The following is a 27,932-nucleotide window of genomic DNA, read 5'->3' on the forward strand; positions in this document are numbered from 1 at the left end:
CCTGCCTGCCTGATCTCGCCCACAACTGCTCCCCCCTGCCAGTCTGATCTTGCTGCCACCTGCCTTTGCCTGCCTGATCACCCCTAACTTCCCTCCCCTGCTTGCCTGATCTCGCCCCCCCAACTGCCCTCCCCTGCTGGCCTGGTTGCGCCCAACTGCCCTCCCCTGCCAGCCTGATCTCGCCCCCAGTGGCTCTCCCCTGCCAGCCTGATCTCACCCCTAGTGGCCCTCCTCTGCCAGCCTGGTTGCCCCCAACTGCCCTCCCCTGCCGGCCTGATCTCTCCCCAACTGCCCTCCCCTGCTGGCCTGATCTCACCCCCAACTTCCCTCCCCTGCCAGCCTGATCGCCCCTAACTGCCTCTGCCTCAGCCCCCACCACCATGGCTTTGTCCAGAAGGAAGTTGGAAGTCCGGAAGATGGGCAGTTGACCCGGTCTAATTAGCATATTACCCTTTTATTAGTATAGATAGATTATATAGGATAGGATTGCTTAAATGGGGGGGGGGGGAAAGAGCCTTTTTCAGCAGGAGGAGATGCTCTTGGCAGACAAAAATACATAATCCCTATATCTGGACTGATAAGCAGCCATATGCACTATACTGCCAAACCGGTCATTAAAAAATTGAACCACTTTCTTACACCTTACACCAAACAGCTGTTGTCCTTAAAACCCCTCCTCAGCCCCCACCTTAGGTTCTGCCTTCGCAGTTCACTCAGATTACGTTCTGATTGGTCGGTTTCTATGTCAGTCAGCGTCAAAAGCTCCACCTCCTAGGAAGCCATTGGCTCCTCACACTTCACCCAGATTTGGTTCTGATTGGTCAGTTTCTATGCCAGTCAGCGTCTCCGGGCCTGTCAATGAGCCTGATCAGAGAGGCAGGGCTGATCAGCAGCCCCAGCGGAGGCCCTAGAGAAAGAGAGGCGTGGCTGCTGGCCAGGCCCTGAGAGAAAGAGAGAGGCAAGGGCTGATCAACAGCTGCCTTGGAGGCTACGGGTCAGACCCTGCTTCTCTCTTCAGGCCTGATCCACAGCCCCCTTGGCAGTCAGTGTTGGGTCACTGGAGGAAGAAGTGGGCTGGACCTGAGTTCTTGAAGTATAAATAGAATATAAATGGGCAGAAGTGTGTGGGTCTCCAGACAAGAGGGACGGATTAAAAAAGAAATGAGAATAGAATGGAATATGAAGTATGTTTGGAATGTGAAAAAGGCAGATTCTGGAACAGAAAGTCTGAAGAAATAGGAAGTGGCTTAATGAGGCAGGACCACATTTTGGAGGATTCTGAAAGCTAGGCAGAGAAATAATTCTTCATTTATAAATTAGCTGTTTTTAAAGCAAATAATAGGATAAGTACACTTACAGAATAAGCCTATGTCAAAGCTCGCTGTACAGGATCATCTTTCATGCACTTATGTTGATCTTACATGTTCATTTTCTTTTATTCTGAGAGTTTACTGTATCATGATTCATATTAACTAATCTAAGACACATTCTTTGAGTTTGGTCTTGCATTTGCCATTCTAAGCAGGTGATTTTTGGAATGATGATAGAGGTTCATAACCTTACCTCAGAGAGAGATTTTACGTTTCATATTGTGGATCAGGCTAGAACTGCTATCCTTCAGTCCTATTTTTCTCCTTCCTTTTCTGCTGTGCCCACCCCCAAAATAATAAATATTAGTTTCCTTGCTTGCCTTAAGCAGATGAAGTATGCTAAATATGGGTAGATGGCCTGAACTGTTTTGTTGTCTCTCAGTGAGCATGTAGGATGGTGGCTTACTGAGAGATGAGTGGAGCAGTAAGTGCAGGTTCTAACACTATTTCATGTGCGCACCTTGCACAGGCTGCTGTGCAAAGACGTGGAAGCCAGAACCTTCCGTTGTACCACTGAGTTCAGGATGGTTGGCTCTTCATAAATGGCACTTTCATCCCATCCCGCAAGGGGAGTTTAGAGAACTGAGTGTTTTTCTTGGGCTTTTCCATAAAGTTGTATGTTTTTTATATTTCTAGGGGACTCCTTCTCACAGTTCCGGTTTGCTGAGGAGAAAGAGTGGGATGGTGAAGCTTCATGTCCAAAGCAGGTAAGATGGTTTGTGTTGAATGTGGTGGGTTGGCTCTTTTGAAGACTGGAAACTAACACCTCTGATATTATTGTTGAGCTAGAGTCTTTATGTAGGAAAAACTTTAGTAATTCATGGACAGTGTAGTCTCAATTACCTCAATTGCTCAGAACATTTTCAGGGAGCTTACATTTTACAGGTCCTTGGAGCTAGAGTTCACCTTTATACTTGCCCATCTATGTGACTTGCTCACAGACTAGGTTGCAAAGGAGAAAGCTGAGAGTCATGATTTTTAGCGGACTACTTTGCCATTTGGGCTTCCTTCTTTTCCATTTCTGAAAATTCCTCTTAGGGTTGAAAATTAATTTTCCCTCCACATTGTTTTTGGTGTTGAGAAAAATCCTTTACTTTATAGCTTTAAATAACTCTTCTTCCAGAATTAGGTGAATAAAGCTATAAAATAAGAATAGATATCATATATGTCTTTCAGTGAATCCATAAAGCCCAGATATTTTATTTGCTTTGTGCTCATGCTGTTTTCTTCCTTAGGAATTTTGATTATTTTTTCATGCACGATTTCACTGATTTTTTTCACATGAAAGATAAGATATTTTCACGCCTTTAAAATGCACAGAGAATTGTTGGTGGCTTGTCATGTACTCTCTGATTAGACCCCCAGTGATTAGACAGTCTGTCCACAGCCTCAGACAGGTGGCTGAGCAGCAGACCCAAAGCCCAAAGGTAAGGCACCCTCTTCCCCATTCTGCCACCAGCTCAGTAAACGCACTGTAGGCGGCTCATTTTATGTCTGGGCTGGTGTTGTATTTAGTTGTTTGGGATGGACATTGTCTTATACAAATTGAGGAGATGGAAGTTACTGTAAAAGTACTGCCTGTAACTTTGCAAAGAGTATGTATTATACAAAAAGTTGGGAGTTAAAAATATTTGTATTTGTTTCAGCCTCTTTGGGCATATACATGAGATACAGTTTAGAGTTCTAGGACAAGTTGAAATCACAAACTAAGGTCATTGACGAATGTGGTGAAAACCAAACAACTCACTTTGACTCCTTTTGTGTTTTTTTAAAATTGATTTTTAGAAAGAGAAAAGGAGGGAGGGAGATGGAGAGAGAAACATGGATCGGTTGCCTCCTGCACGTGCCCCGACTGGGGAGTGAAGTCACAACCTAGGTAGTAGTATGTGCCCTGACCAGGAATCGACCTTTTGGTGCATGGGATGATGCTCCAACCAACCGAGTCAAGTTAGGTCCTCAGAGGACATCCTTATAGGAGAGGGACCCAGCGCCCTGCTGCTGACTTGCCTTCGCTTCTTTGTGGCTCAGGTGCAGGCTGACAGAGACGGTAGCCTGGCAGCAGGGTCGGTGCTTAGCCGTGCTGGCTCCGTCACTATAGGGAGTTTCCCCTTAGGTCCATGAGTGGGATTTTCATGTCTTTCCTTTGGACATTGCGGGACATGTGTGGAGGGAAAGGGCGGGAGGAGAACTTCTTTGGGTGAAAATATAGATCTGTTTTTTAAAATCGCTTTTTTTCCTATTCCGTCTTTCATTTTTGTTGACATAATGACTTGTTCAGCAGAGCTTCCCTGAGCGAGTGTTGAGTGCTTGCTGGGCCAGATGCAGTGCTTCCTGAGCCTGGCTTCTAAAGATGCAGCCCCCAGGTCCCCCTCCAGACTCTGGTTCTGAGCGAGGCTGAGAATCTGTGTCTGGAAAGCTCCCCAGACTGGGGTCCCTGAGTCCCACACAAATGTGGCCAGTGCTTTAGCTCCTGAGGAAGGTGGGCTGGGCTGAGGAAAGGCTGTGGTGACTGCTCTCGGAAAGGAAGAAGAGCAGAACTAAAGGAAAGCAGTTCTGGACTTTTTTTTAAAGCTGCAAAGTGGAGTTTCAACAGGTTCTTTCCTCACCAAGTACTGCACCTTTACACAGACTCAGAGACTCGGAGCGTAATGAGGTTCCTGGACAGAGGAGCTGCAGGATTAGATTCTCACTCCCCAGACAGACTTCTCTGCACACTGAGGGCAGAGGTAGGGGTGGGGGTCGGGGGGAGATTGTCTGAGTTGGGCTGCTCCCCTCTGCCAGCAAGGATTGTGCAGGAGAGAAGACACCAGGGTGTCCCATTGCAGACCAGGCTGTGACTCCAGCTGAGAGTGACCATCAGAGTTGGCCAAGTAGGTATGGGGACTGCGCTCTCCAGGCAAAAAAACCTGTGAATTATTTTAAAGCTAACTCATGGTTATTATTCCAATTAAAACTATTTTAAAGTTCACGCTTTACACAATTTACTTCATCCCACTTTATATCTAAGGCCGTCAGCTTTAGCCCTTTAGGAGGGAAAGTGTTACAGTGGTATTTGATGGCAGGCTCCTGGCTCCAGGACTCCTGCAAGGAGACGAGGAGCAATCACCCTGGTGGCTCGAAGTGTCTTGGGCATCATGGAGGTGGGACAGTGTCAGCTGGGCCTTGGGTGACGGTGGGAATTAGAAATGTGGGGGAAGGAGACATTCCAGTAGCAAACAGCCAAATGCCCAATATTCAGAACGCAGCTCACAAGCACAGCAGGCCGTCCCCATATCTCTGTGTGGTCGTCTCACGGACTCCTCATTGTTTATGATGCACCTTACAGTCATGCTGCACGTGATGCAAAAGAGGGCAGAGGAAGTTTGGATACTTTTAGCCAGACCCCAGCACGTCTCAGCGGTTCTCCAGAGAGCTGAGAGCAACAGGTTGCAGAGGGCAAGTTCTCGCTCTTTGTAGGCTGAATGAAGGGGGTCTACCTGTGTGACTTTGCAGACCCCTTGGCTGTGGGGAGGGTGAGATTTCCAGGTTGTAATTTGCTGACTGACCAGGTGTTAAGCATTCAGGATCACACCTTACTAGTGGGTTGAGAGAGTTTCTCCAAACTGGAAAACAGGAGCTTGGCTGCTGAGGTCAGGACTTAAGAAGGGCTGACACCTACTGAGTTTCTCACTTTTTCATCCGGGCTTCCTTACCTCCGCCCTGTTCCCCAAATACTTCTATTAATATTTAAATGTAAGTTCCTTTTTCCCAGGACTAGGGGCCCCAATTGGTGCCGCCAGAGTTGCTTCCCTAATAAGCCAGCCATCTTCGGAAAATTTCAGCAGGGTGTTGAAAAGCCACCTTGTTTCTTGCGATCCGTGTGCCGTGGTGGGGATTAGGGCTAGAGTGGGTCTGGGTTTCATTCCGGGGCCCTTCTTGAGCACAGCAGGAATGACGGAGTATTTCCATCATAAACTCCTCTGCCCGAGACATTCCTGCGGTGGGATCGAGGTTAGACTGGATAGAGGAGCGCTGGATGTTCTCTAACTTGAAGTCGGTGATGATAGAATAAGACGTGCTGGGCCTGTGCTGTCCTTGGTAGATGAGGTGGTAAGTGATGTTTGCCTCTAATGTGAGGTCATTGTAACCACCTTCTAGTTTTTTCCTTCTCTTGGCTGCCAGGGCTCCGAGAGCAGCTGCTATGCTATTGGTAAGCCAGGTGATAATCTGGAATGCTTTTTCAAATACTGTCCATTTGGGAGGTCATTGTGTGGGTATGAATGGGAAGGGAGTCAAAGGGAGCTTAGTGTTGGCCATACACAGCACGCCGCCTGCTCGAGGGTGAGTTTCCATCCTCTGCTTTCTTGTTAGCAGGTACCTTGGGCCGTGCCTCTCAACCCATCTCACTGCCTAGACAGCTCTTCCCCCCTCTCCTGAGGGTCAGCACCTGCATTTGAGGGTCCACTTAGATTCCCCGGAATGCTAATTTTTCTTTCAGTTTGCCAGTAAGTCCAAGAGTGTCCGGTTTCCAGGTTATCGTGCATTCCTGACGGTGGGGTGCGCACTCCCCGCTGCTGCTCCGGCGGCGTGAGCTGTGGCTCAGGAAGGTGGTGCTTGGTTCTGCTCATCTTAATGCGGAGATGATAGACATAACCATATCAAGTGTGATCTATGATCTGACTTACTCCCAGCTAAAGTAACTCAGGGTGGCGGGGATTTATTTAGTTACTTTCGTCTTCTGCTTTCATTTCTAGAAGGTCACATGTAATAATCACCAGGAAGACATATGTATATGTGTGATCTATGTATCTTTCTTATTTATTTATAGAATTCAGCATTTTATGTGGACTGTGAGTCATTGGTTCAAGCCCTTCAAGAACTGCCTCTCTCCCTCCGACTCAATGTTGCTGCTGAATTGGTCCAGGTAAAAACCCTGATGGCATCTTCGAGCTGGCGTGGGTTAGGGCAGGAGAAGAAAGAGTGAAAAATAACCCCTGGCAGGATTTCTCAGACTCAGCCTTTCCTTTTATGAAGCTGAGGGTTTTGTATCAGGTAGCACTTTGTAAAGTTTTAAGGGAGAATGAGTTAATTTTTTAAAGATTTTTTTTTTTTACATTTTATAGTTGAAACATTTTAAAGAATCAGATGTAATGGAGTTGAATGAAATGTAAAAGTATAAAGTCTGGTTGGTACAATATTTATGTTTGCTACTAAGGATGCTGTGGTTGAGTAGACAGACATGGTTCCTACCCTTGTGGGGCTTAATCTATTGGGAAAGGTGGGTATTAAACAGATTATCACACAAAAGTACAAATTCTGATAACTGCTAGGAAGGGTTAGCACAGTGTACTGTGGGATTATATAACAGTGAACCTGATCTACTCTGCTGTGATTAGGAATGGATTTTCTGAGGAAGGGACAGATAAGCTGAGATCCAAGGTAGAAGGCCATTTGAGTTGGAATTTAGACAAGGATCTGATTAACAGCATTGCTGCTGCTGACACTAGCAAGAGCGTGCTGGCTGTGGATGGCACGTGGGCTGAGGGGTTGGGGTGGGTGTGATTATTGGTTAATCCGCACTTACAAGAGGAGAGGAGAAGAGGGGATGCAAGTTAGGAGGCTGTTGCACGGGTCCAGGCGAGTAATGCTGTAGCTTGGAAAGGGTGATGATGGTAGAGGTGGCATAGAATTGGAGTTTTCTAAGAGGTACTTCCAAAGAAAAATTAAGAGGACTCAGTGAATGACTGAAATGGAGAGAGAGTGGGCAAATAATTATTCTAGGTTTTTTCCCCAGCTTGTGCAACACTGCTAGGTGGGACCAGGAGGGGTGAGGTTGGGATATTAGGGATTTGTGCCTCTGAGATATCAAAGTGAAAATAGAAGTCAAATAGACATAGAGATTTATAGTTCAGAATTAAGGGCTGGAAATAGAAATTGGGGAGGTGATCCTGTAAGATGGCGATTGAGAGGAAAGGACTGTATATAAGGAGCTTCAGAATTTAATTGTGAATCCCTTGACTTTTTAAAAAAGTGAAACCCTGGGTAGTACTAATTTTAAATAGAATCCCAGCAGCTGAAATGATTAACTTTGCTCTTCAGTTGAATGAGATGCTGTTTCTATTGCACTCACGAGTCTCACATTTAGGGCAGCAAGTAGGAGGAGAGGTAGGGCAGAGAAGCAGAGGGGATTTCACTGGCCTCTGATGGGAATCACTGTTCTTTAGGAACGTGGGGTGCATTTGGGGTTGTGACCGGGAGAGGCTGGGTGTCCCGGTGTTCAGGGTTCTGACATGTTTGGTTTGGTCCCACACGATGAGGAATGGTTAAACAGAACACACAGGGAGCCACAGAGATGAAGGTGATGGGGCCCAGGACTCAGGAGAGAAACAGGAAGTGTCGTGAGCATTTGAAAGTGAAGGATGTGTTGGTGGTAGGCCTTAAAGGTAAATATTAACTGCAGTAACTTTGAAAACCAGGCTAACTTGTTTTAAAATATCCCCTCATCCCCCTGCTGCTTTCTGTGCCATGATGCACAGCGATTATTCTCAACTGTGTTTCTATATCAGAACCCCCCGGGGCGGTAATAAACAACCAAACCAGGTGTCCAATTCCAGACACCCGGAAACGAAATCCCTGGACTGGAATAGAGGACCACATCCCGGCTTCGTCCTGCACACGGACAATATGAACATTGACGTTTGTGCGTGCAGTCATACTGTCAGAAGCCTGAAAAGTTGTTAGCAAATTGGATCTGCTCAGGGTGCTTACATGTCCAAAGAGGGGACAGTGCTGCCAATAATGGCCGACTTTCATTCTAAACCTATCCACTCTGATGCCATGTTGGTCACACAGGCCTCCTGCAGGACATTGTTCTCAGCCTAGCTCTGCATTGCAATCACCTGCAAGTTTTTACCTTTTATTACATCACTAGAGGCCTGGTGCACGAATTTGTACATGGGTGGGGTCCCTCAGCTTGTCCCGATTTGGGCCGGCCAGGGGGAGGGACCGCGGGAGGTTGGCTGTGGGAGCGCACTGACTACCAGGGGGCAGCTCCTGCGCTGAGCATCTGCCCCCTGGTGGTCAGTGCACATCATAGCGACCGGTCATTCAGTTGTAATGGTCGCTTAGTCTTTTATATATATAGATAACGTAGAGACAGAAAAGTGCATGCAAAGGCAGTCGTTACCATGGACTTGGCATCCAAATCAAGAATCAGAATGTTGCCTGCACTGCTCAAGCCACCATTTCCCCACTGCTCTGAGTCAGTTTCCCTAAAACCACTGTCTTGACTGCTAATGCTAAAATCAGTTTTGCCTGCTTTTGGCTTTTTACAAATGCAATCAAATAGTCTGTTTTTCTTTCACGTCTGACATTTTTTTATTCAATTTGCCTCTTCACCTTTATATTAATGCTTTCAAGTACAGTGAACAGATCTGATTTGCTAGTTACCTCTTGGTCCTTTTACAGAGTTTAGTGTACCTTCAGTAGACCTGTGGTACTGTGATTTCTCAGGCCTGATAGAAGACATGGCCCTTTTGATTTTGAGTCAGTCAGCACAGAGCTGAGTGGGGAGTGCAGCCCTGTTATGTTTCAGTGAGGTCGCCCGCATTTACTCCATGTTATAGTAAGGAGGGTACTGTGACAGGCCCCCACCGGAGACCCTTTGTGAACTTCTTGTTCTGATTCTAAGGCAGTTTGATGGCTTCCTTAGCTTCTGTTTCTGCTTGAGCAAATGGCACAGAACTCACATTTTCAATGCGGTTATTATGCTTCTCTTTCAGACCGCCCTTCCTTTAGAGCTTCCTCAGGTGAAACCAAAGAGAAACGATGAAGGCAAGGGACTAGGCATGCAGTTAAGAGGGCCCCTGGGGCCTGGAGGAAAGGGGTCCGTGTCTGAGCTGAAATCTGCACCTGCTGGCTGCCCCGGGTCCCTGGGTAAAGCTAGCCCAAGACTAGGCCCTTCAGAGGGCTCCCAGGAACCCGCTTCCCCACCGCAGTCAGCAGCGGACCATCTGGAAGAAGAATTAGATCTGCTGCTTAGTTTAGATGCGCCTGCAGAAGCGGGAGCGAACATCTTACCAGACCAGATGCCCCAGGACCTGGAATCTGAGAAAGATGGGGAGGTGCTGGCTCAAGAAGAAAAAGGTACGGTTTTCATTTTATTCCCTATCCATCTTCTCGATTCCGTGCTTTTATGAGAACAGCCTCACCTGTGTCACATCCACACACATCTCCATTGGTATCTGACATCACTCTGGCATCGTCCACTGACATCTATTTCTGTGCTCACATCTCCGCTTCCCCCAACCTGACCTTTCTGACAACATTCCTCTCTCGATATGCGGCTCCCAGAGCTGCTACCTGCCTGATCGCAGTGTTAAATATGGGGCTGCGAATTGAACGTGAATTATAAACTGGCCTTGAGATATTTGTAGCCCTCAGCTGTGCGGCAGCAGACCTTTTAGTCGACTGTCTGAACAGCCCAGTTAACCAGCTCTTCCTTCGTTTTACTGTTTTGATCTTGTTTTTTTACAAGAGAAGAACACTTCCTTGTTTGTGCGTGTTCCATGAGGCAGTGGCCCATCTGATGTGGAGAGGCCCAAGGCGAGGCCCCAGCATATTCTGCGTTCAAGAGCCTTAATGCTTTCCAGGATTGCTACAATAGTACACAGAAAACCGAGCGTTGGTCTTTTTAATAAACTAGTGAACCGTGAAATTCAACTTGAGAATGAATAGAGGGGCAAATTTCTCCCCTATTCACTTGTTTAGGTATTATTGTATCTTCTTAGGGAGTAGGAACAATAATGGAATGTTTCCCCTTGCTTTAAGCAAAGTAATAATTGTGGCTGAATTATATCATGGAACAACACCCAGGGAAGCTGTCACCCTCCATCCTGGGACTAACGTGAAGTTGTTAACATTGCCTTTATTCCCCTCGTTCCTGCAGAACCATCTGTGGCGGAAGAAAAGATTGTGGAACCCGAGCCACCAAGCACATCCAAAAACGTTACCGAGGAAGAGCTTGAAGACTGGCTGGACAGTATGATTTCCTAACGAAAAAGAGAAAGAAAAAACATGCCTGGCGTGTAAGGCCGGGCCCATGGCTGCCCTTGAGAGCAGCTGGTTTACGAGCTTGCCCCGCGCCAGTGTGTTCCATCAGCTCACACAGGGCACACCTACCTCTGTGTTTGACAACAGCCACAGTAATACATTTCTGAGGCTCGGGGCATTTTTCTCTGACTTAGTCATCTCACACTCAGGAAGGGCAGAGATGCGCTTGTTTCCAGCACAGCAAGTGCTGCTGCTGAAGAGAAGAGAGCAAGCAACAGGGCATGCATTTGGCCAAATAAACCAATGCTGGTCTGTGGAGTGTTTTTCCTTTTTGTGAAGGGGTTTAGGGGTTCTGTTTGTCTCATGTCCCTTTCCCAGCAGCCACAGTGTGGTTGTAGAATCATCCAGAGGTGGTGCATTACAAGAGGCCAAACCACGGATTGGCACGTATCACTTTATTGCAGTGGGCACTTCATTTTACTTAAGATTCACCTAAACATAGTGGCTCCACTACTTACGAGGGACCATAAAGCATTACTCAATTTGGCATAAGATTGAGATTTTTTTTGAGTTTTCAGTACAGTACTTTTCTTCTAATAACAGCAATTGACAAAGCTGTTACTGAGAGAAAAATTATATGAATAACCTTCAAGTGCAGTTTCTTAAAGTAAGACAGAAGATCAACACAATTATTTAATGGGACTGTCCATCCGAAACATAAACATAAAAAACTTGCATAGCTATATCTAAAGAGGTTTTAAGGCACTTAATCGATATTTCAGTGTCGACAAAGTGTTGTTTTTTCTGTTTTCTATTTCTTTAACTGGTTAAAGCTTTTCAAGCTGATTCTGGGTACATTCACTAGTAAGTACCATGGGAAAAATTGGACTGCAGTTAAAATGATTTTTTGTAGTTCAGACCATGAGTCACTCGTGGATATTGTCATGTGGCATTCAAGTGTTTAAAATTTCATGTATTATGCATCCAAGACTTCATACTTCTAGTCCCTTTCTCAATGCTGCCATCCTGACAAACACGTTACATTAGAACGGAAAATCTTGAAGGCATTCAACTAGAGTCCTTGATTTAACATTTTGAAAGGTTATCTCCCACAGGGTTTGTCCATTAGGCACAAAGAGTCCAATCAATTCCAAAATATCACAGAGATTGTTTTTTTTTTTTGGTGGCTTCTTTTTGGGGTTGTTTTTACACAGATTTTTTAAACAAACAATTTCTTGATGTAAGGGAGGCATTTAGAAAATGTCACCTTTCAAAAACGTTGCATATGAAGTGTAAAAGAGGATTTTAGTTTCACTTTAAGTTGACAGTCCAGACTTGGGGAGTGTCTTTCATTCAGGTTTATCCAAGCTGATCCTCATATTGTTTCCGAAAGCAGTCACCAGCTGGGAAGAAATCCCAACACCTTTCTTGGTACATCTTCCAGACATATGATTCCTGAAATAATCGGGGGGGAAAGGTACTTCTTTTTAAACCACAGTAAGCTGAAGCTCGAAAACTCTGTTTTTGCTCTATTTGTCTCCCTTTAGGAATATTGATGTGGATTTATATGAGGCTCAACTGGCGCATTCATTCTTGTTTTATTCACAGCCCATTTTGGCAGCAAGAGGTTTCTTCCCATTTCCTCCTCCAGAACACAGAAACCAGCTCAGTGATTGGCATAAAAATACTTAAAAGATCAGCAATAGGCTGATTGCACGTAATTTGTAATTGGTAGAAGAATGCACGATGGGGACCATGGAGGGCTGGCTTAGGTAGATTAAAGCCAGCTCCGGAAACCCACTGCCCTCTCCTAAATGTTCGAGCTGTGAAGAATTCCTACAAACCCAGTGATGGTTGAAAACTTGGTAACCTGCCTCTTCTGCCTGTGCTCTCTGTCTTTACATCTCATATTCAATCATAGAATCCCTTTGACACACACCTTCATTCATACTCTCACACCCACCCCTCCCCTTCCCCCACTCAAGATTATCTTTCTTATGCCATCCTCACAGCATTTGCCTCTGCTCCCCCTGTTCTTTGTTCTCACCACCCACTCAGCTCCTCATTGTCTTTTGCTCTGTAATGCTCCCAACCTCCAGCTCCTTAACTCTGAAGGGTGTGGAAAATGTCAGTGTCTGTTGGAAGGATAACCAGGGCTCTTTTGGAATAGAATGGAATTGCTTTAGAATTCTGGCTTCTTAAGTCATGGTGGAGTGACGCAGAAAGCAGTGGGGAACAGCGTGATGCTGATGGGATCACCTGTCTCCGTCAAATAGCCTGTGCTCAGCCGATTCTTGACACTTAGGCAAAGGAAGTGCTGCTGTGGGGGGTGTGATGCTTAATTAGACTTTTCCCCTCACCTGACCCGTGTGCTCTGTTTCATCTTTGTTAATCAAATACATCAGGAAGAACCTGGAACAAGGAAAAAAGGTATAATAAATGAGGAAAAGGCAATGTTAGATACTTCCGTTAGGAAGCCTAGTTTCATTTACTTAAAGGAACCAGAGGAAGGGTTCAAATATGCTTTTTAGTATCATGCTGTCCACTAGGCCTTTCTGAATTGGGCAAGTGTGGCATAGACTCAAACCGTCATTTTCTGATGATAATGTTAAAATTAGCCTTTTCATGAGAAGAGATCCCTTTTTACCGTCCCCAGAGCTTAAGCTAAGATCCCTTGTGAGGAAGCATTTTCACTACCATTTTATTGTTTAAAAATATCCTAATTCAAACAATGAAGTGGTATCCCAAACTCTTCCCGCATAGTTTTCAGTACACCTATTCATCGTGACATAAGAATGTAGATCAGTGGTTCTCAACCTTTCTAATGCTGCGACCCTTTAATACAGTTCCTCATGTTGTGGTGACCCCCAACCATAAAATTATTTTTGTTGCTACTTCATAACTGTAATTTTGCTACTGTTATGAATCATAATGTAAATATCTGTGTTTTCCGATGATCTTAGGCTCTATAGCAGCGGTTCTCAACCTGTGGGTCGCTGTGAAGTAGCAACGAAAATAATTTTATGGTTGGGGGTCACCACAACATGAGGAACTGTATTAAAGGGTCGCAGCATTAGAAAGGTTGAGAACCACTGAGATGCTCTAGCCGGTTTGGGTCGGTGGATAGAGCGTTGGCCTGCGGACTGAGGGGTCCCAGGTTCGATTCCGGTCAAGGGCATGTACCTTGGTTGTGGGCACATCCCCAGTAGGGGGTGTGCAGGAGGCAGCTGATAGATGGTTCTTTCTCATCGATGTTTCTAACTATCTCTCTCCTTTCCTCTCTGTAAAAAATCAATAAAATATATATTTAAAAAAAATAATGTAGAGTTAAAATTACCAGTATATGGTGTCTCAAGGATACGGGATTTTTGGAAAATATTTAAGTTGCCCCGATTCTTTCAGAAATACAGTTTTGTTTTTGTTATAGATAACTGAGCAATGCCAAGGTGGTTTCACTTGCTCAGCTGCGAGTGTCTGAGGTTTGGGTCTGTCTGGAACACACAAGCATCCCGGGAGGCCGGGCGCTCAGCTTGCATTACACGGCCTCAGAGACAGCTGCCAGAGGAGCCGGCCTCGTGCCCTTCAGGAAAAAGACCAAGCTCTCGGTGAGAAAGAAGAAATAACTCCCTTCGGAGGGTGGGGAGAGCTAAACCCAGATTTTGAGTTCTCTCAGGGTCCCCTGAGTTTATAGCTTCAGATTGTGGCCCACAGTAGAGGCTGTAAACATATATTAGTTTCCTTCTTCTTTGTGTATCACACTAAGAAACGAGGCCTGGCCAGTATCTGACCTTGGAGACTTAGGCACTTTTATTTGAGAAAGCACCATTTGGGTGGGGGGTGGTGGAGTTTAAACATGAATAAGATGGGTTCTTTCCCCTCAAGCTCTCTGCTAGAGAGGCACAGAGAGAGAAACAGACTATTATAATATAGAAGGCCAGCAGAAGACATAGAAGGGTCCCAACCCAGGTACCATAATGCTCTTCCTCTCTTCTCTATTCACTGGTCCTGACATGTGGCCGTGCGCTCACCTTTCATAGAAGGACATCCACCGGACCCCCTCCAATAAGATGCAAACTCTCTGAATGAGAACGAACAAGGATGACTACCCAGACTTGAGGGAGGGCATGCCAAAGTTAATGTTTAAAAATTTGTGTTTTTGTCTTAAGAAATTCTTAAACTGTTGTCTCTTTGACAATAACACCTTTCCCAAAGGCTATCCCTGTTCCATCTTAAAGAAAGTTTAGGATTTTCTAAATACAATGTGGACTCAGAGGGGAAGGGCTAGGCCAGGGAGCCAACCCCAGCAGTGTTGTTGTTGCAAATGATCACTTAGAGAATCGGAATTATCAGGAAATCTGTATTCTCTATAAATTCTGTAAGTTGTAAGTTTCACAGGCAGTTCACAGAACATTATAGGCTCTGAATAACTTGTTCTGGAGTGAATGCTTTACCTCAGGTGCTGGGATAGAGCAGTGTGAAAATGTCCCCAAACCTCATGGAGCCCATGTGTCACCAGGAGAGGAGGACACGGTGAGGACTGAAAACTCGCTACGGAATCCAGCACCGTGTGGACCCAAGGCCACCTTGACGAGAGCAAATGTGAGGGGTGGGAGGGAGAGGAAGAAGCAGGGCAATGGCTGTAAGTAAAAATGCAGCCACAGAGTTTTGTCTTTGTCTAGGATTTTAAAAGTTTGTATTGGGATAGGAAAATTCCAGCAAAGGAAAAACATTGCTGGAGTTATGTGACCTTGAGATGGGTTGCGGGATTGACCTTCGCTCAGAGCAGGAACAGTCTATGAAACATGGGAGGCAGGGTGCATGCACAAGGACACGGGCTCCTGGGCCTTCTTGCCTAATTGCCACTATTTCTCAGAGAAACGGGAGGAAACGGCATCAACAGAGACTGAACTAAATGACTGTTGGCGTGACTCTACCACTTCTCCCCCACCCCGTCACCCCTATCAGAGTACTCACAAGTAGTTGGCTAAGTTGTGCTCTTGTAATGTGTGTGTTTCAAAACCATGAGGGGTTGTGTCAAAGTAGTCATTGCCAATCCCACAGATGAAACACTTAGTCTAGAAAAATAACAGAGGCAGTAAAATAACATTAGCAGGCGTGACATTACAGGCAGGTGGAAAAAGGGCGATGATATCTGCTTGAATTGAGACACTGAAAGATATTTCTCTCTCAGGTGCTTCAGGCACTTAGTCATCCACTCCCTAGTGCCACACACTTAGCTCCTAGCTAGCTGAGGATACTTGCTCCTGCCCCAAGCATGGGACATGGTGAAGGCAGCAGGTGGAGCGGATGGGATAGTGTAGAACACAGAGGGTGGAGCACTAAATGCCCAGAGCTGGTAGGTAGGCACCCAGAAGAGGACAGGAATGGAAAACAAATTTTATTGGTAATTCTGCCTAGGGCTGGCTGTGAGATACAGAACTAGAGTTGGAATGAATACTCAGAAGAACATTACCTCCATATCTTCTCGTACTTGTTCCTGCTGGTCTCTCAACTCTCCGAAAGCATCAATAATAAGACCTGGGGTTTTAAATATAAAGACAGATACAGTGTTTTAAATAATCTGTTCAGGGTAGAGGAATGATAGAGGAAATGGCACAGGCCACTTTGTAAAGTAAATCATCAAGCTTATTCAGAGAAAACATACTCAGAAAAAAACAATGCTTGTTTTTAAATGCTGCATCCTGGCTAAACATTCTTCCTCTCACCTCACCTTTCTGCAATATGTGCTAACCACTCCCTCCTCCTAGAAACACTTCCTCTCCGCCAGCCCCTCCCCCCTGTTTGGCTCCCCTCTCTTCTGTCTCCTCTGGAGCTCTCTGCCTTCTAGCACCTGACGCAGGGATTCTCCTCAGTTTCTTTGCTTCTCTTGCTGGGAAACTTCTGCACCAACATCTTTGACCACCACGATGGGCCTCATTTCTGTTGTTTTTATTATTTTACATGTCTTATGTTATTTCATTCCTGACTTGTTCCTTGAAAGACCTATTACAGCTAGCTAACTACTTATTAACCCCAACGCCTGCACGTCTTGCAGGTACCATAACGCACCATGACTTCAACTAAAGTCATCCCATTCCTCTAATTCCTGACAAGCATTGGCTAAATCTCAGCATCCCTTCCCTAAAAGAAGAGAAAACCTGTCACACTTCCATAGCTCCTCTCCCAGCCCCCAGGAGTCAGGAGGCTGTGGGCCAAGGCTAGACCCAGGACCTCTAGGAAGCAGGACAAGCAGGTAATGGTCACTTTAGAGTGGGGAGTGGCAGGAGTGGCCCTCTGTAAGGATTCTCAAGTTTCTTGTATAGGCAAACCTCAGAGATTTGCGGGTTTTGTTCCAGAGCACCATGGTACGGTGAACCGTAATAAAGTGTGAAGGCCTTGACTTCAATTTGTAAAAATAAATGCAACATTTTATTGTGTAAAACCCAATAAAAGGAGGTAAGCCTATATCAGTGCCGGGGTGGATCTTTGGCTTTCTATATGGGCCAGGCCTCATACGTAGTAGATGTTCAATAAATGTTGAATTAACAAATGAGTGCATAAACCTCTCTCTATAAAACGAGGCTGTAGATGCAGGATGGTAGAGAGAACTAGATTAAGCCCTGTTCATACTTAACGTAACTGGCAAACATACCTTGAATGATGGCCAGCAAGATGACAATGACAAAGAAGAAAAAGGTGATGTCGAAGACAATGCGGTACATTTCATACGGATCCCCAGCGGGGTCTTCAATCTCATCGCCAATGCCACCTCCAGCTCTCACTCCCACGTACATGTGGAATAGGTAACACTAGGCAAGAAAAATAATGCCAATTCAAATACAAGTTGCAGAGTTGTTTTTAGCAAGATGATCAGATCATTCATTTAATTAGATCAACGTATGTCATCCCTGAGCCAGGGGAAGGGTGCCCGTCAACGATACCAGTATTCCTGCTGCTCACTGCTCTCCACTGCACCCTCCAGCCAGTTTGGTAAGAGTGTTGTTACATGTAGCCTTTAAATGACAATTTTTGCTCATTTTTAAAAGTTTTGAACTTTTTGATACAAGAAAATTCATTTAAGACATGTATAAGTTAAAAGACCTTTAAACCCGATGAGTATGGCATATACCAGATATGAGTTTCCCCTCATTTAACTGTAAGGGCGCTGGGCTCCAGCCTCTGGGAAGAGGCTCCTTCTATTTCTCCTGCACTCCCCTTACACCCGGGAGGGGAGGGATTTCCATAGCATCTTAGTTTACAGAGCAGGGCGCCTTTCATCTTGCTTCCTGCCTCTCCTGCCTGGACGGGTTAGGTCCAGAGGAAAAGGCAGACTTACAACCGGTAAATAAAAAGCCAGGGCAGCACAGAGATGGGTCACACTGGTGCTCTGGCAACTGTAGTGTTGCTGTCACATGAGTATCTCCTCCCCCACCCCGCCCCCAAGAAAGCATAGGAGAGTTTACAGCCAAGAAGTCGGACCCATTTTCTAGAGAAATGACCACAGGCTGGGGCAGTTCACTGTCACCCGTCCCTGCCTCACGTTCTTAACTGGACATCTGGTCACCAGGAACCTCTAGAATTGCTACTGCAGCTGTGCTCGCTCACCCTGAGCCATGCATGCCCTTCTTGCCCACCAGGGGCTCTCACTGGGAATGCCTGCCTGATCCACTGCTGTTGGGTTTTTTCAGACTACGGTGGTGAAGGAACCCGCGCTGGCCCTCGCCGGTTTGGCTCAGTGGATAGAGTGTCGGCCTGTGGACTGAAGGGTCCTGGGTTCGATTCCATCTAAGGGCACATGCCTGGGTTGCGGGCTTGGTCCCCAGTAGGGAGTATGCAGGAGGCAGCTGATCAAGGATTCTCTCTTATCATTGATGTTTCTATCTCTCCCTCTCCCTTCCTCTCTGAAATCCATAAAAATATATATATATTTTAAAAAGAACCCGCTCTGGCTTGGGGAAATAAATTGGGCACCAGATCCATGGGACTCTGCTCTCAGAGACAGAATCCAAAGCTTGCCTTCTATGGATTAGATACAAGTATTCAGCACACTGCCACAAACAAATACAGGTGACCGGTGACCTGCTCCTAGCTGAGCTGCTCTTCCACAAGCCTCAGGTGAGTGCCCGGGAAACTCCATCACCACGGTCTCTCTGGGACACTTTCCCCTGGGAATGCGACATCTATATTCTGCTCTGTAACTCTACCGCTCGTAGTTCCCCAGACCACCCACAGCCCTTTCCTAACGCGACAGGTGGCCAGGGGCCTGAGAGGGCTCTCACCGTCATCATGTCGTCACACTTCATGTCGGGCTCGTCGTCGTCCTCACTCTTGTTGTAGAACTTGCGGAAGAAGTTGAAAGCCACCACGGTGTAGAGATAAACCACCACGGCCAGGAGACCCACGGTCAGAACCAGCTGCGGGGGGAGAGAGAAGGAGAGGAGGTGGGTCTTCTCCACCTTGAGATGATCCTGGGCGAGGCCAAGGAAACAGGAGGGTGAGGCCGAGTGGGGGACAGAGGAGATCGTAGACAGAAACAGGCTATTGGGAGAGAAGAGTAATGACGGGGTGTTATGGACTAAATTGTCTCCCTCAATTCATATGTTGAAGCCTTTACCTCCAATACCTCAGGATGTGACTGTGGAGGTAGGGCCTTTAAAGAGGTAATTGCATTTAAACGAGCCTGGCAGAGTGGCCCTCCTCCAATCTGTCTGGTGTCCGTATGGGAAGAAGAGATTAGGACATGGAGGCAGCAGATGGCTGCATGTACATAGGGGATGAGCAAGTGGAAGAGCAGCAAGAGGGCAGCCAGGTGAGAGCCCCAGAGGCCTCAGAGAAAGCCAAACCTACCACACCTTGACCTGGACTTCCCGCCTCCAAAACTGAGCGGACATGTCTGTTGGTTAAGCCCCCTAAGCTGGAGCAGACTGGTACCTGGGGCTGGTGTAAACTAGGGATGTCAGGGTCGAACAGTGACCTTGCCAGGAAGAGGGTCACCTAGTTTTATTACAGCGAGAGCAGAGACCTGAAGCTTCGTGATGCCGCTTCTACTTTAACGCTGCCTCTGAAGAAACGAAAGGTTCATTGGACTGGCAGGTGGCCCTACATTACACTGTTTCATAAATAACCATGGACTGGATAACTCACAGCTTTGAGGTTACTATGTGAATTACTTATGATGGTTAAGTGACATTTTTCATAACCAAGATATCTGCCCAGGACCTCTGCAAGGGTCAAAGGGCATGTTCGTTTCCTGGTGTTAGGAGTTTCTACAAACAAGGAGGGAGCACACAGGACCTGCCCACCTGGCCTACACGAGGGACTAGGTGCTGAGCAGGAACTTTGAGAATCAATAAGTTAACGTCTCTGTCCTGAAGGAGCTATGTAATGGGTGGGTATGAGCGCTAAGATAAGTAGCAGAAGAGACATCTACAGGAATTTCTTGAACAATGAATAATAAGCTACCTAACTCCGATAGCAGGCTTTACAGAACAAGCTGGTCTTAGAAAAACAGAAAGAGCCCGAGCTTTGCACTAAAGGAAGAAAGAAGCTAGTTGTGCCATTTAGCAGCTGCGTGGTCTTGGGAGAGACATGGCCTCTCTCAGCCTCCATTCTCTTACCTGCCATGTGAGCATAACATCTACCTTACAAAGTAGTTGTGAGCCTGTCGCAGTACTTGCCCATGGTACAAGTCGGGCACATTAAAACAAAAAATCTTGCCAGAGTGTATTCAGCAAGGCCATATAAAAAATTCACTGTTTAAACTTTCCATTTAAGTTACAGTCTTAATGCCATTAAGCCAAATCAATAAAAACTAAAGTTCAATATCTGAGTAATTCTAAAAGAACATACCGAACTGGCATTCCACAGGTCACACTGGGAAACACCACCTTTATAGGATCAAACTTCCCAAGATGCCCATGTTAAAATACATAATGCCTTCTCCCAGGAACCTGTAAGTAAGCATTCAGCTCTAAGCCAACTTCTCTCTCACAGGTTCTGTTATTACCTCCCCAAACTTCAGCTTCTTGTATGTGGCAGCAAATTTCTATCTCTAGCTTTCTCCATTCTTCTTTATCACCAATCCAAACTAGACATATTAACTGTTGTGACTACCAGAAGCCTAGAAGAAATACTGAATAATCTAATATACCCTAATTAATAACTGATGACCTAGCATTTTTTCATTTTAGAACAAAGGTCAACTTGATTTTTTTCTGCTTGGAGTCTTCATGTATTTTTAAGGTGTACAACCTGATGATTTAATACATGTAAAATGATGACCAAATCAAGGCAATTAATATATCCATCACCTCATATAGTTATCATTTCTCTCTCTGTGTGTGGTAAGAACACCAAGATCTACTCTCAGCAAATTTTAAATATATGGTACAGTATTTCTAACTATAAATCACCTTGCTTTACATTAGATGCCAAGAACTTATTCCTCTTATAACTGGAAGTTCATACCCTTTGACTAACATCTCCCCATTTCCCTGACTCCCCAGCCCCTGGTAAACACTATTCTACTCTTTGGTTCTATGAGCTCAACTTTTTTAGATTCCACATATAAGTGAGATCATACAGTATTGGTCTTTCTGTGTCTGGCTTATTTCATTTAGCATAATGTTCTCAAGGCTCATCCATTCTATTACAAATGGCAGCATTTCCTTTTTTATGGCTGAATAATATTTCATTGCATGCATGTATATACCACATTTTCTTTATGTTCTTCCATTGATGGACACTTAGGTTGTTTCCATATCTTGGCTATTTAGAATAATGCTATAGTGAATGTGGGGGTATAGCTTTCTTTCAAGGTATTACTGATTTCATCTCCTTTGCATATATACCCAGAAGTGGTATTGCTGGATCACATGGCAGTTCTAGATTTAATTTTGTAAGGAACCTCCATACTGTTTTCCAAAATGGCTGCACCAAACTGGGCACAGTTTGACTTCCTTCTTTTCTCCTCCTACAAAGGTTTAGAGGTGTGCAGACAAGTCTCATCCACGGAATTGCACTTAATTGGAATGCTAAAGGGTCTGAGTTTGTTGACAGAAATAGCCATTAGAGAATTTTAATCAAGGGTTCACCCTGACAATATTGTCCAAGACAGACTGGATATTGATTGGTGAGAGTGGATATGGCAATGGTGATATAGATACATGTCTTTTAACATTTACTATACTAATCTGTATATAGATATACTAGTATATCTATATTAACTCAGCTTTTTATACATAAACACACACATATATGTATAGCTGTTTATGTATGTATATATATACATGTCTAAATCATTAGTTCTTTCTTAGTTGGACACATATACCAGAAGTACCTGGGGAGTTTTTAAATTACAATGACACTTGTTAACCTTCAGTGAGTACATCAGATCCATTGAGGAAGGGGGAGGGATCTCAAAGTGATGATATGTCAATCACCTCCTTCTCTCCCCCTCTTCCCTGCTTTACCTAAATGTTAGGGGTTTCTGAATTAACCTCTTAAATGGTGGCTACAATTTTATTTTTAACTAGAGGCCCAGTGCATGAAATTTGTGCAGTCTGGCCTGCACCCTCTCTCAGTCTGGGAGCTCTTGTGGGATGTCTGACTGATGGCTTAGGCCCAGTTGGACATCCTTAGCGCTGCCCCAGAGGCGGGAGAGGCTCCTGCTGCTGCTGCACTCGCCAGCCATAAGCCTGGCTCAGGGATTCTGGCTGAGCAGAACTCTCCCTGTGGGAGTGTACTGACCACCAGGGGGCAGCTCCTGCATTGAGCGTCTGTCCCCTAGGGTCAATGTGTGTCATAGCGATTGGTCGTTTGCCATTCGGTCAATTTGCATATTAGCCTTTTATTATATAGGATTGGCTGCAATTTTATAAAAAGATCACTAGAAAGGGGTATTATATACTGTACATGTACCTTTCTGTTATGCACTAGTTGTGCCACTTGTTTTGGTTAATTTTCCACATCTAGGTCCATTCTGTCCTGTGCTAGTATAAACCCAGTACCTGTTTGCCATTATGAGTTACAGATGATAGGATGGTCCTCAGTGTCTTAAAGCCCATGGCGATATCCAGCAGGTGAGCAGCGAAGAAGAAGTTGTTGTAGTGGCCCAGGATGGACATGGTTGTGTACCAGGCCAGGTAGAGAAAGGACTGTGAGGATGGAAGAAATTAGAGGCTTTTCTGGCATCCATGCTTCCTGATGCTCACTGAACCATTTTTTCTCAACTTTGGGGACAGAGTGAGGATAGAGGGTTTTTAGATGCTGAGTTGCTGTGAACCAGCCTAAGAATTGTCAAGTGGAACCCCATCTATCTTACACGACTGCACAAGAGAGGCATGTCCCAGCATCGTCAGGCCCTCAATCTTTCTGCACATGCTCTCTAGCTTTGTCCTTGTGGCATTTAATGCCATCCCTAAACCTGGGGCACAGAATCTTGTTTCTCCAGATGCCATACTTACGTTGTCAGTAAAAACAACTCCCAGCTTCCAGATATGGTACTTCATGTCGATGGAACTTAGCCTAAAGGGGAATAAAAAATTTAAAAACATGTAAATGTCAGGCTTTAGTAAAGTGTTTAATAAGGGGGAAATTAAGTTTTTTCTCGCTCAGGTTTAATAATCTAAATATGACTTTGAGCTTCTTTATCAAGTTGTATGTGTTCCCTGTGAGACTGAGAAAGGTAGAATCACCCATCCTGAAATTTTAATTAGATTTTCTCTTTGAGTCAGGCATAAAGGCTGATAGGTCCTTACATTTTTTTAAAGCAGTGCTCTCCCAATATGTTAGAATCCAGAGGAAACACCTAAGCCAGACCAGAGCCTGGGAGAACAAAGATCTGATGGAGATTTTCCCCTTTAGCACCTTGAAAGGGCTGGAGAAATCAAAGGGTCTACTTTAGCCAGACTGGATTTTAACGCCTAAGCTCTGTACCATGACACCAGCGAGGCCGCCTCTGCTTTGGTCTCTTCTACGGGGCTAAAGTCCAGGGCATTTTTGTCCAAACCCAGGAGTTCAGCAATGCGTTCCGCTCCGTAGAGATCACCATACTTGTTTATCACCTAGAGCGGAAAGGAGGACGGGGTGAGTTGGGCCACATGTTACTAGCCATGCTTTCTCTAGCCCAGTGTCCGCGGAGGTCTGCTGTACTCCGGGCTCTTCCCAGGGGTTCATAAAGACATGATTCAAAATGCAACAGGAAAATAAAGAGAAAAAATAACCTCCAAAGAAAACAGAAATGATAAAGGCAATCAAAAGAAAATTGCTTTTTGAGCTGCTAGCTTTTTGGAGGGGGGGGAAAAAAAACTAGTGTGCAGAAAACATTGACTGTTAAGCTGTTAAAGGCAGATAAGGAGAGGAATGAAGCCAAACACCCACATGTGTTCATATACACCCCTTCTGTGACTTACTCTTCCCCGTCATAAAAGTAACATCAATTTTACTCATGTTTGTCTATGGAGAACTTAAAGCCTACATTTCTTTGGTGGGCATGGAACTCACCCCACTGACAAGGCATACCTTTCTCTTTACAAACTTGTCCCAGTAGTTATTAGGGAAAGATCTGAAAAAAAGAAAATGAAAAAGGGGGGTTCTTAACATCAAGGCCAAGCACATCAAGAGCCTTTGTAGTTAGCGTGTCTGGATCTGTGATCCCGTGGTGTTTGTCCTGCTCACTGAAGGATTCAAAACTTGATTGAACTTCAGAGTCTCCACAGGACTGACATATGGTTCCACTACTTTGAACTGACTTCTAAGCACTTGGAAAGCCACTCTGCATTTTCTATTTAAAATTATGGTTAAGAGCCAGGGGCTGCGATGACAGGACTAGACAGAAGCAGATATGTTTATTGATCCCAGTATTGAGTAGAAACAGAACCCTGTAGGAAACAGCTGTTTTTAACCTTCGTTCATTGAGCGCCTAGTGTTGTCAGTAGCTGGGGTAGGTGCTGGGGATCAGTGGGGCAACGCATAGACAAGGTCCCTAACTACATAAAGTTTCCAGTCTGTGAATCATCTTTAGTTACTTTCTATAGCGTGTGGCTTAACCGGAATGCTCTTCCATTCCCTTCTCCATTCCCATATAATCCTGTGGGGTCTGCTTTCCTCGGGGTTTTAGATCACTCTCTCTTTTGGAGGTGGTTTCCTAAAACATCCCATCCCTACCCGCCAGGGGGAACTTCTTTCTTCTGCCTGGCATCTTCTGCTAGCTCCACTGCAAATAGTTTTCTATTGTTCAAGTCTGGAAAGAACTGTCACTTTCAGGTATGTCGGCAAAACCATTTAAAATATTTTGCTCCTCTGCAGAATGACTGGTTCTTCCTGGGAGGGTTCCTTGTGAGGCTAGATTGCATCCAAGGAACTGCTGGCCCTTGGCACATACCTTTCTCCTTCTGCTCTCCTTTGAGTCATTCTTGTTGGATGTGGAACACACAGTCTCCTCTCCTAGAAATCACCCAAGTTGGTGGGGAGGAAATGGGGGCTTCCCCCTCTGCATGGGCCTCTCAGAATAACCCTGAGCAAATGCCACCTCTCCCCAGCAGTTGATAGTTAAAAAATTTTTTTAATATAGTTAAAGCAGCTTCTTGTCTTAAACATCCAAATGCCACCTAAAAGCAAGAACAAATGCTGGCTTTATAGAGTAAGTTACTAATAGGAGGACAGAAGTAATTATGTTGACTTTCTTCTTTGTATATATTTCTGCTACTTGATTTTTTTTTATGCATTGCATTTAGAATCTAAAATAAAACAAACAAAAATCAAGCCACGCTTCCTCTGTCCACACTGATATCCCCTTTCTCTTAAATCCATTATAAAAACGGTCCATGACATACAACTCAGCCTTGGCCACATTTTGTTGTAAGTGGAAAATTACACAAGTGGTGCAGGGCCACTGACCAAAGGCTCTAGGCAAGACCCTTTTGCAGATGATCTTCCTTTGGTCTGAGTCTATTTTGTCCCCTGACTAGGTATGTAAGCTCCCTGGAGATAGAAAACAGTTTTACTTGGTAATATTCCTTGGAGTGTGTGATAGAGAAAAGAAACTTCAGAAGGGAAGTACATAAATAAATGATACATCAATATATGAATGGTCAAAAAAAATAAGATGCTCAACCTCTTTGGAATTCACAATGAGATGCCACTGCTCACCTACCGGCTTAGCAAAACTGATGGTAAGTGCTGGCAAGGAGGCAGAGGAGCAGGAACTCTCCTACAGTGCTGGTTGGCAGGTAAATTGGGACAGACATTTGTATACTCTGGTCAGCAAATTGTTCTTCTGGGTCTCTATTCTACAGGAACTCTTTTACTTGTGCATGAGTTATAAAAATGTTCATTGCCGCACTGTTTGTAATAGCTAGAAATGAAAACACTTGAATACCAACTGCCTGTAAATATCTGATAACATTCTCCTATCAGTGTTTTGAAACATTTCAGTTTTGCAAATGACAAAACTATTGGTACACACAACAGCATAGGTGAGTTCTCCTGCTATTTGACCCAGTGATCCCACTTCTAGGAATATATCCTAAGAAACCAGAAACACCCATCGGAAAGAATGTATGCACTCCTATGTTCATAGCAGCACAATTTACAATAGCTAACATCTGGAAACAGCCCAAGTGCCCATCAGTAGATGAGTGGATAGAAAAGCTGTGGTACATTTATTCCATGGAATACTATGCAGCAATAAAAAAGAAGGATCTCTTACCCTTTGAGAAAGCATGGAGGGACCTGGAGAGTATCATGCTAAGTGAAATAAGTCAGTCAGAGAAAGACAAGTACCACATGGTCTCGCTCATATGGAATCTAATTAGTAAAATAAACTGATGAACAGAGAGGATCCAGAGACATGGAAGCATGGAACAGAGTGTGGAATCTCAGAGGGAAGGCGGGAGAGGGTGGGTGGGTGAGAGGTAATCAACCAAAGACCTTGTATGCATAACCCAGCTGGTGAAAGCCAGGGGTGGGGGGCGGGGACAGGCTGGAGGGAGTTAATGTAGGAAAAAAGGGGATATATGTAATACTTTGAACAATAAAGATTAAAAAAAGAGTTCTCAAACATGGCACTGAACAAATGATTCAAATGACTAACATATAGTAGAATTTCATTTATATACAGTTCAAAAATAGTTACAATGAACCAATATCTAAGGACACACACATAAGTACTAAAACTATAAAGCAAGAAATGATTATCACTTAAGTCGGGAGAGTAGTTAGGTAGGGGTTGGGGAGATAGGATAAAGAAGGATCATAACATCTGGGACCACAGAGCTCTCAGCAATGTTCCACTTTTTAACCTTGGTAGTTCAATTTATTATTATACTTCAAAATATACATATACATTTTATGTTTTCTATATGTGTGTTTAACAAGATATAAAATTAAAAATGAAAGCTCTTCATGATATATAGTTAACTGAAAACAACAGGTTACAAAGTATTATACATATTGCAATGCTGTTATTATGAAAAAAGTAAAGATTCATTTATCAAAAAAAATTTAAAACATCTATTTATTTATGCATTGTCCTCCTTGTGGACACTTAAAATAAGTTTTAGCAGCTATCCTTGTTGGGACATTTTAGTATTCTTGCCTATCTCCTTAGGATAAATTTCTCGAAACTGAACTGCCTTTTTATTGATATTTTGGGGCCATATCATTTTGTGCCACAAACATTACTGATAATTGCAGAAAGCTTACCAAAGAATTAAATTATTTCATAGTGCTCAATATTTCTTGCCGTAATGTCCAAGGATCCGAAAGGGAGCTTGACCCTCTTCCTTATTTGAAGAGATTGGCAGGCACAGACTTTTGGTTTGCACACTCACTTTCCCCCTTCAATAAGAGCCTTCCCTTTCTAGAGACTATCTACAAAGCTCAGTTGTACCTTTGTAGAGCTGCCTCTCTCAGTCTGCTGACCATCTTTGGGGAAGAAGCAATTTCCTCCTTATAGGGGTCAGAGCTGTTGTTTCTAGATGTGCCTGTTTTAATTGTTACAGCTAAGCATTTCAACATAGTTGCCTTTGTTCACCTATCCAGCTCTATTTCTTTACTTTGCTTTCAGGACATTAGTTTATCTTGCAGCTCTCACTTTCACAATGAATACACTAACATTAGAGCATTACCTTCACTAATGATGGCCATTTTTTGAATAGTTAGGGAAAGGGAATGACTAATAGCTTGATGCCACCATGTGCCAGGCACTGGGCCAAGCATTAATATCCCTGGACTGTAGAAGGTGGTATTCTCATCCCTCTATTACTGAAGAGGGAACTCAGGCTTAGAGTGTGTGTGTGTGTGGGGGGGGGGGGGGGGCTGCGGGGGAGGGAGGAGAGGGGATAACTTACGGTGTGTTGATTACCAAGCGGTCCCATTGCCCCTTGATGTCATCTTCAGATGGCTGTTCAGTGATATAAAGGCCATCAAATTCCAGCTTCCTGGCAATTTCCTTTTCTCTTTTGAATACCACCAAAGGGACCTAAGAGGGGAGGACACAGTTCCTCAGTGAAGGCTTCCTAATTAAAGCAC

At 44.6% G+C, this 27,932-nt stretch overlaps 2 protein-coding genes across 4 annotated transcripts in view; one reads left to right on the top strand and one right to left on the bottom strand.

Annotated features, from left to right (window-relative positions):
• Nucleotides 1-10,712, top strand: part of AVEN (apoptosis and caspase activation inhibitor) — a 177,790-nt gene extending 167,078 nt beyond the window's left edge. The window contains exons 3-6 of the mRNA XM_079768756.1: nt 2,007-2,077; nt 6,178-6,273; nt 9,131-9,494; nt 10,297-10,712. Of these exons, the coding sequence (XP_079624882.1) occupies nt 2,007-2,077; nt 6,178-6,273; nt 9,131-9,494; nt 10,297-10,403 (638 nt within the window). The 3' untranslated portion in view covers nt 10,404-10,712. The remainder of the gene's footprint in view (nt 1-2,006; nt 2,078-6,177; nt 6,274-9,130; nt 9,495-10,296) is intronic.
• Nucleotides 10,713-10,846: 134 nt separating this feature from the next.
• Nucleotides 10,847-27,932, bottom strand: part of RYR3 (ryanodine receptor 3) — a gene marked incomplete at its 5' end in the record, with an annotated part of 535,717 nt that continues 518,631 nt past the window's right edge. For all 3 annotated transcript variants that reach the window (XM_079768748.1, XM_079768746.1, XM_079768747.1), the window contains 11 exons: nt 10,847-11,855; nt 12,761-12,812; nt 15,375-15,475; nt 15,874-15,938; nt 17,053-17,209; nt 18,680-18,814; nt 22,409-22,555; nt 22,865-22,925; nt 23,337-23,464; nt 23,922-23,964; nt 27,752-27,882. In XM_079768748.1, the coding sequence (XP_079624874.1) occupies nt 11,760-11,855; nt 12,761-12,812; nt 15,375-15,475; nt 15,874-15,938; nt 17,053-17,209; nt 18,680-18,814; nt 22,409-22,555; nt 22,865-22,925; nt 23,337-23,464; nt 23,922-23,964; nt 27,752-27,882 (1,116 nt within the window). In that variant the 3' untranslated portion in view covers nt 10,847-11,759. The remainder of the gene's footprint in view (nt 11,856-12,760; nt 12,813-15,374; nt 15,476-15,873; nt 15,939-17,052; nt 17,210-18,679; nt 18,815-22,408; nt 22,556-22,864; nt 22,926-23,336; nt 23,465-23,921; nt 23,965-27,751; nt 27,883-27,932) is intronic.

The sequence above is a fragment of the Cnephaeus nilssonii genome (assembly GCF_951640355.1).
Source record: "Cnephaeus nilssonii genome assembly, chromosome: 4".
NCBI classification, from domain to species: domain Eukaryota; kingdom Metazoa; phylum Chordata; class Mammalia; order Chiroptera; family Vespertilionidae; genus Cnephaeus; species Cnephaeus nilssonii.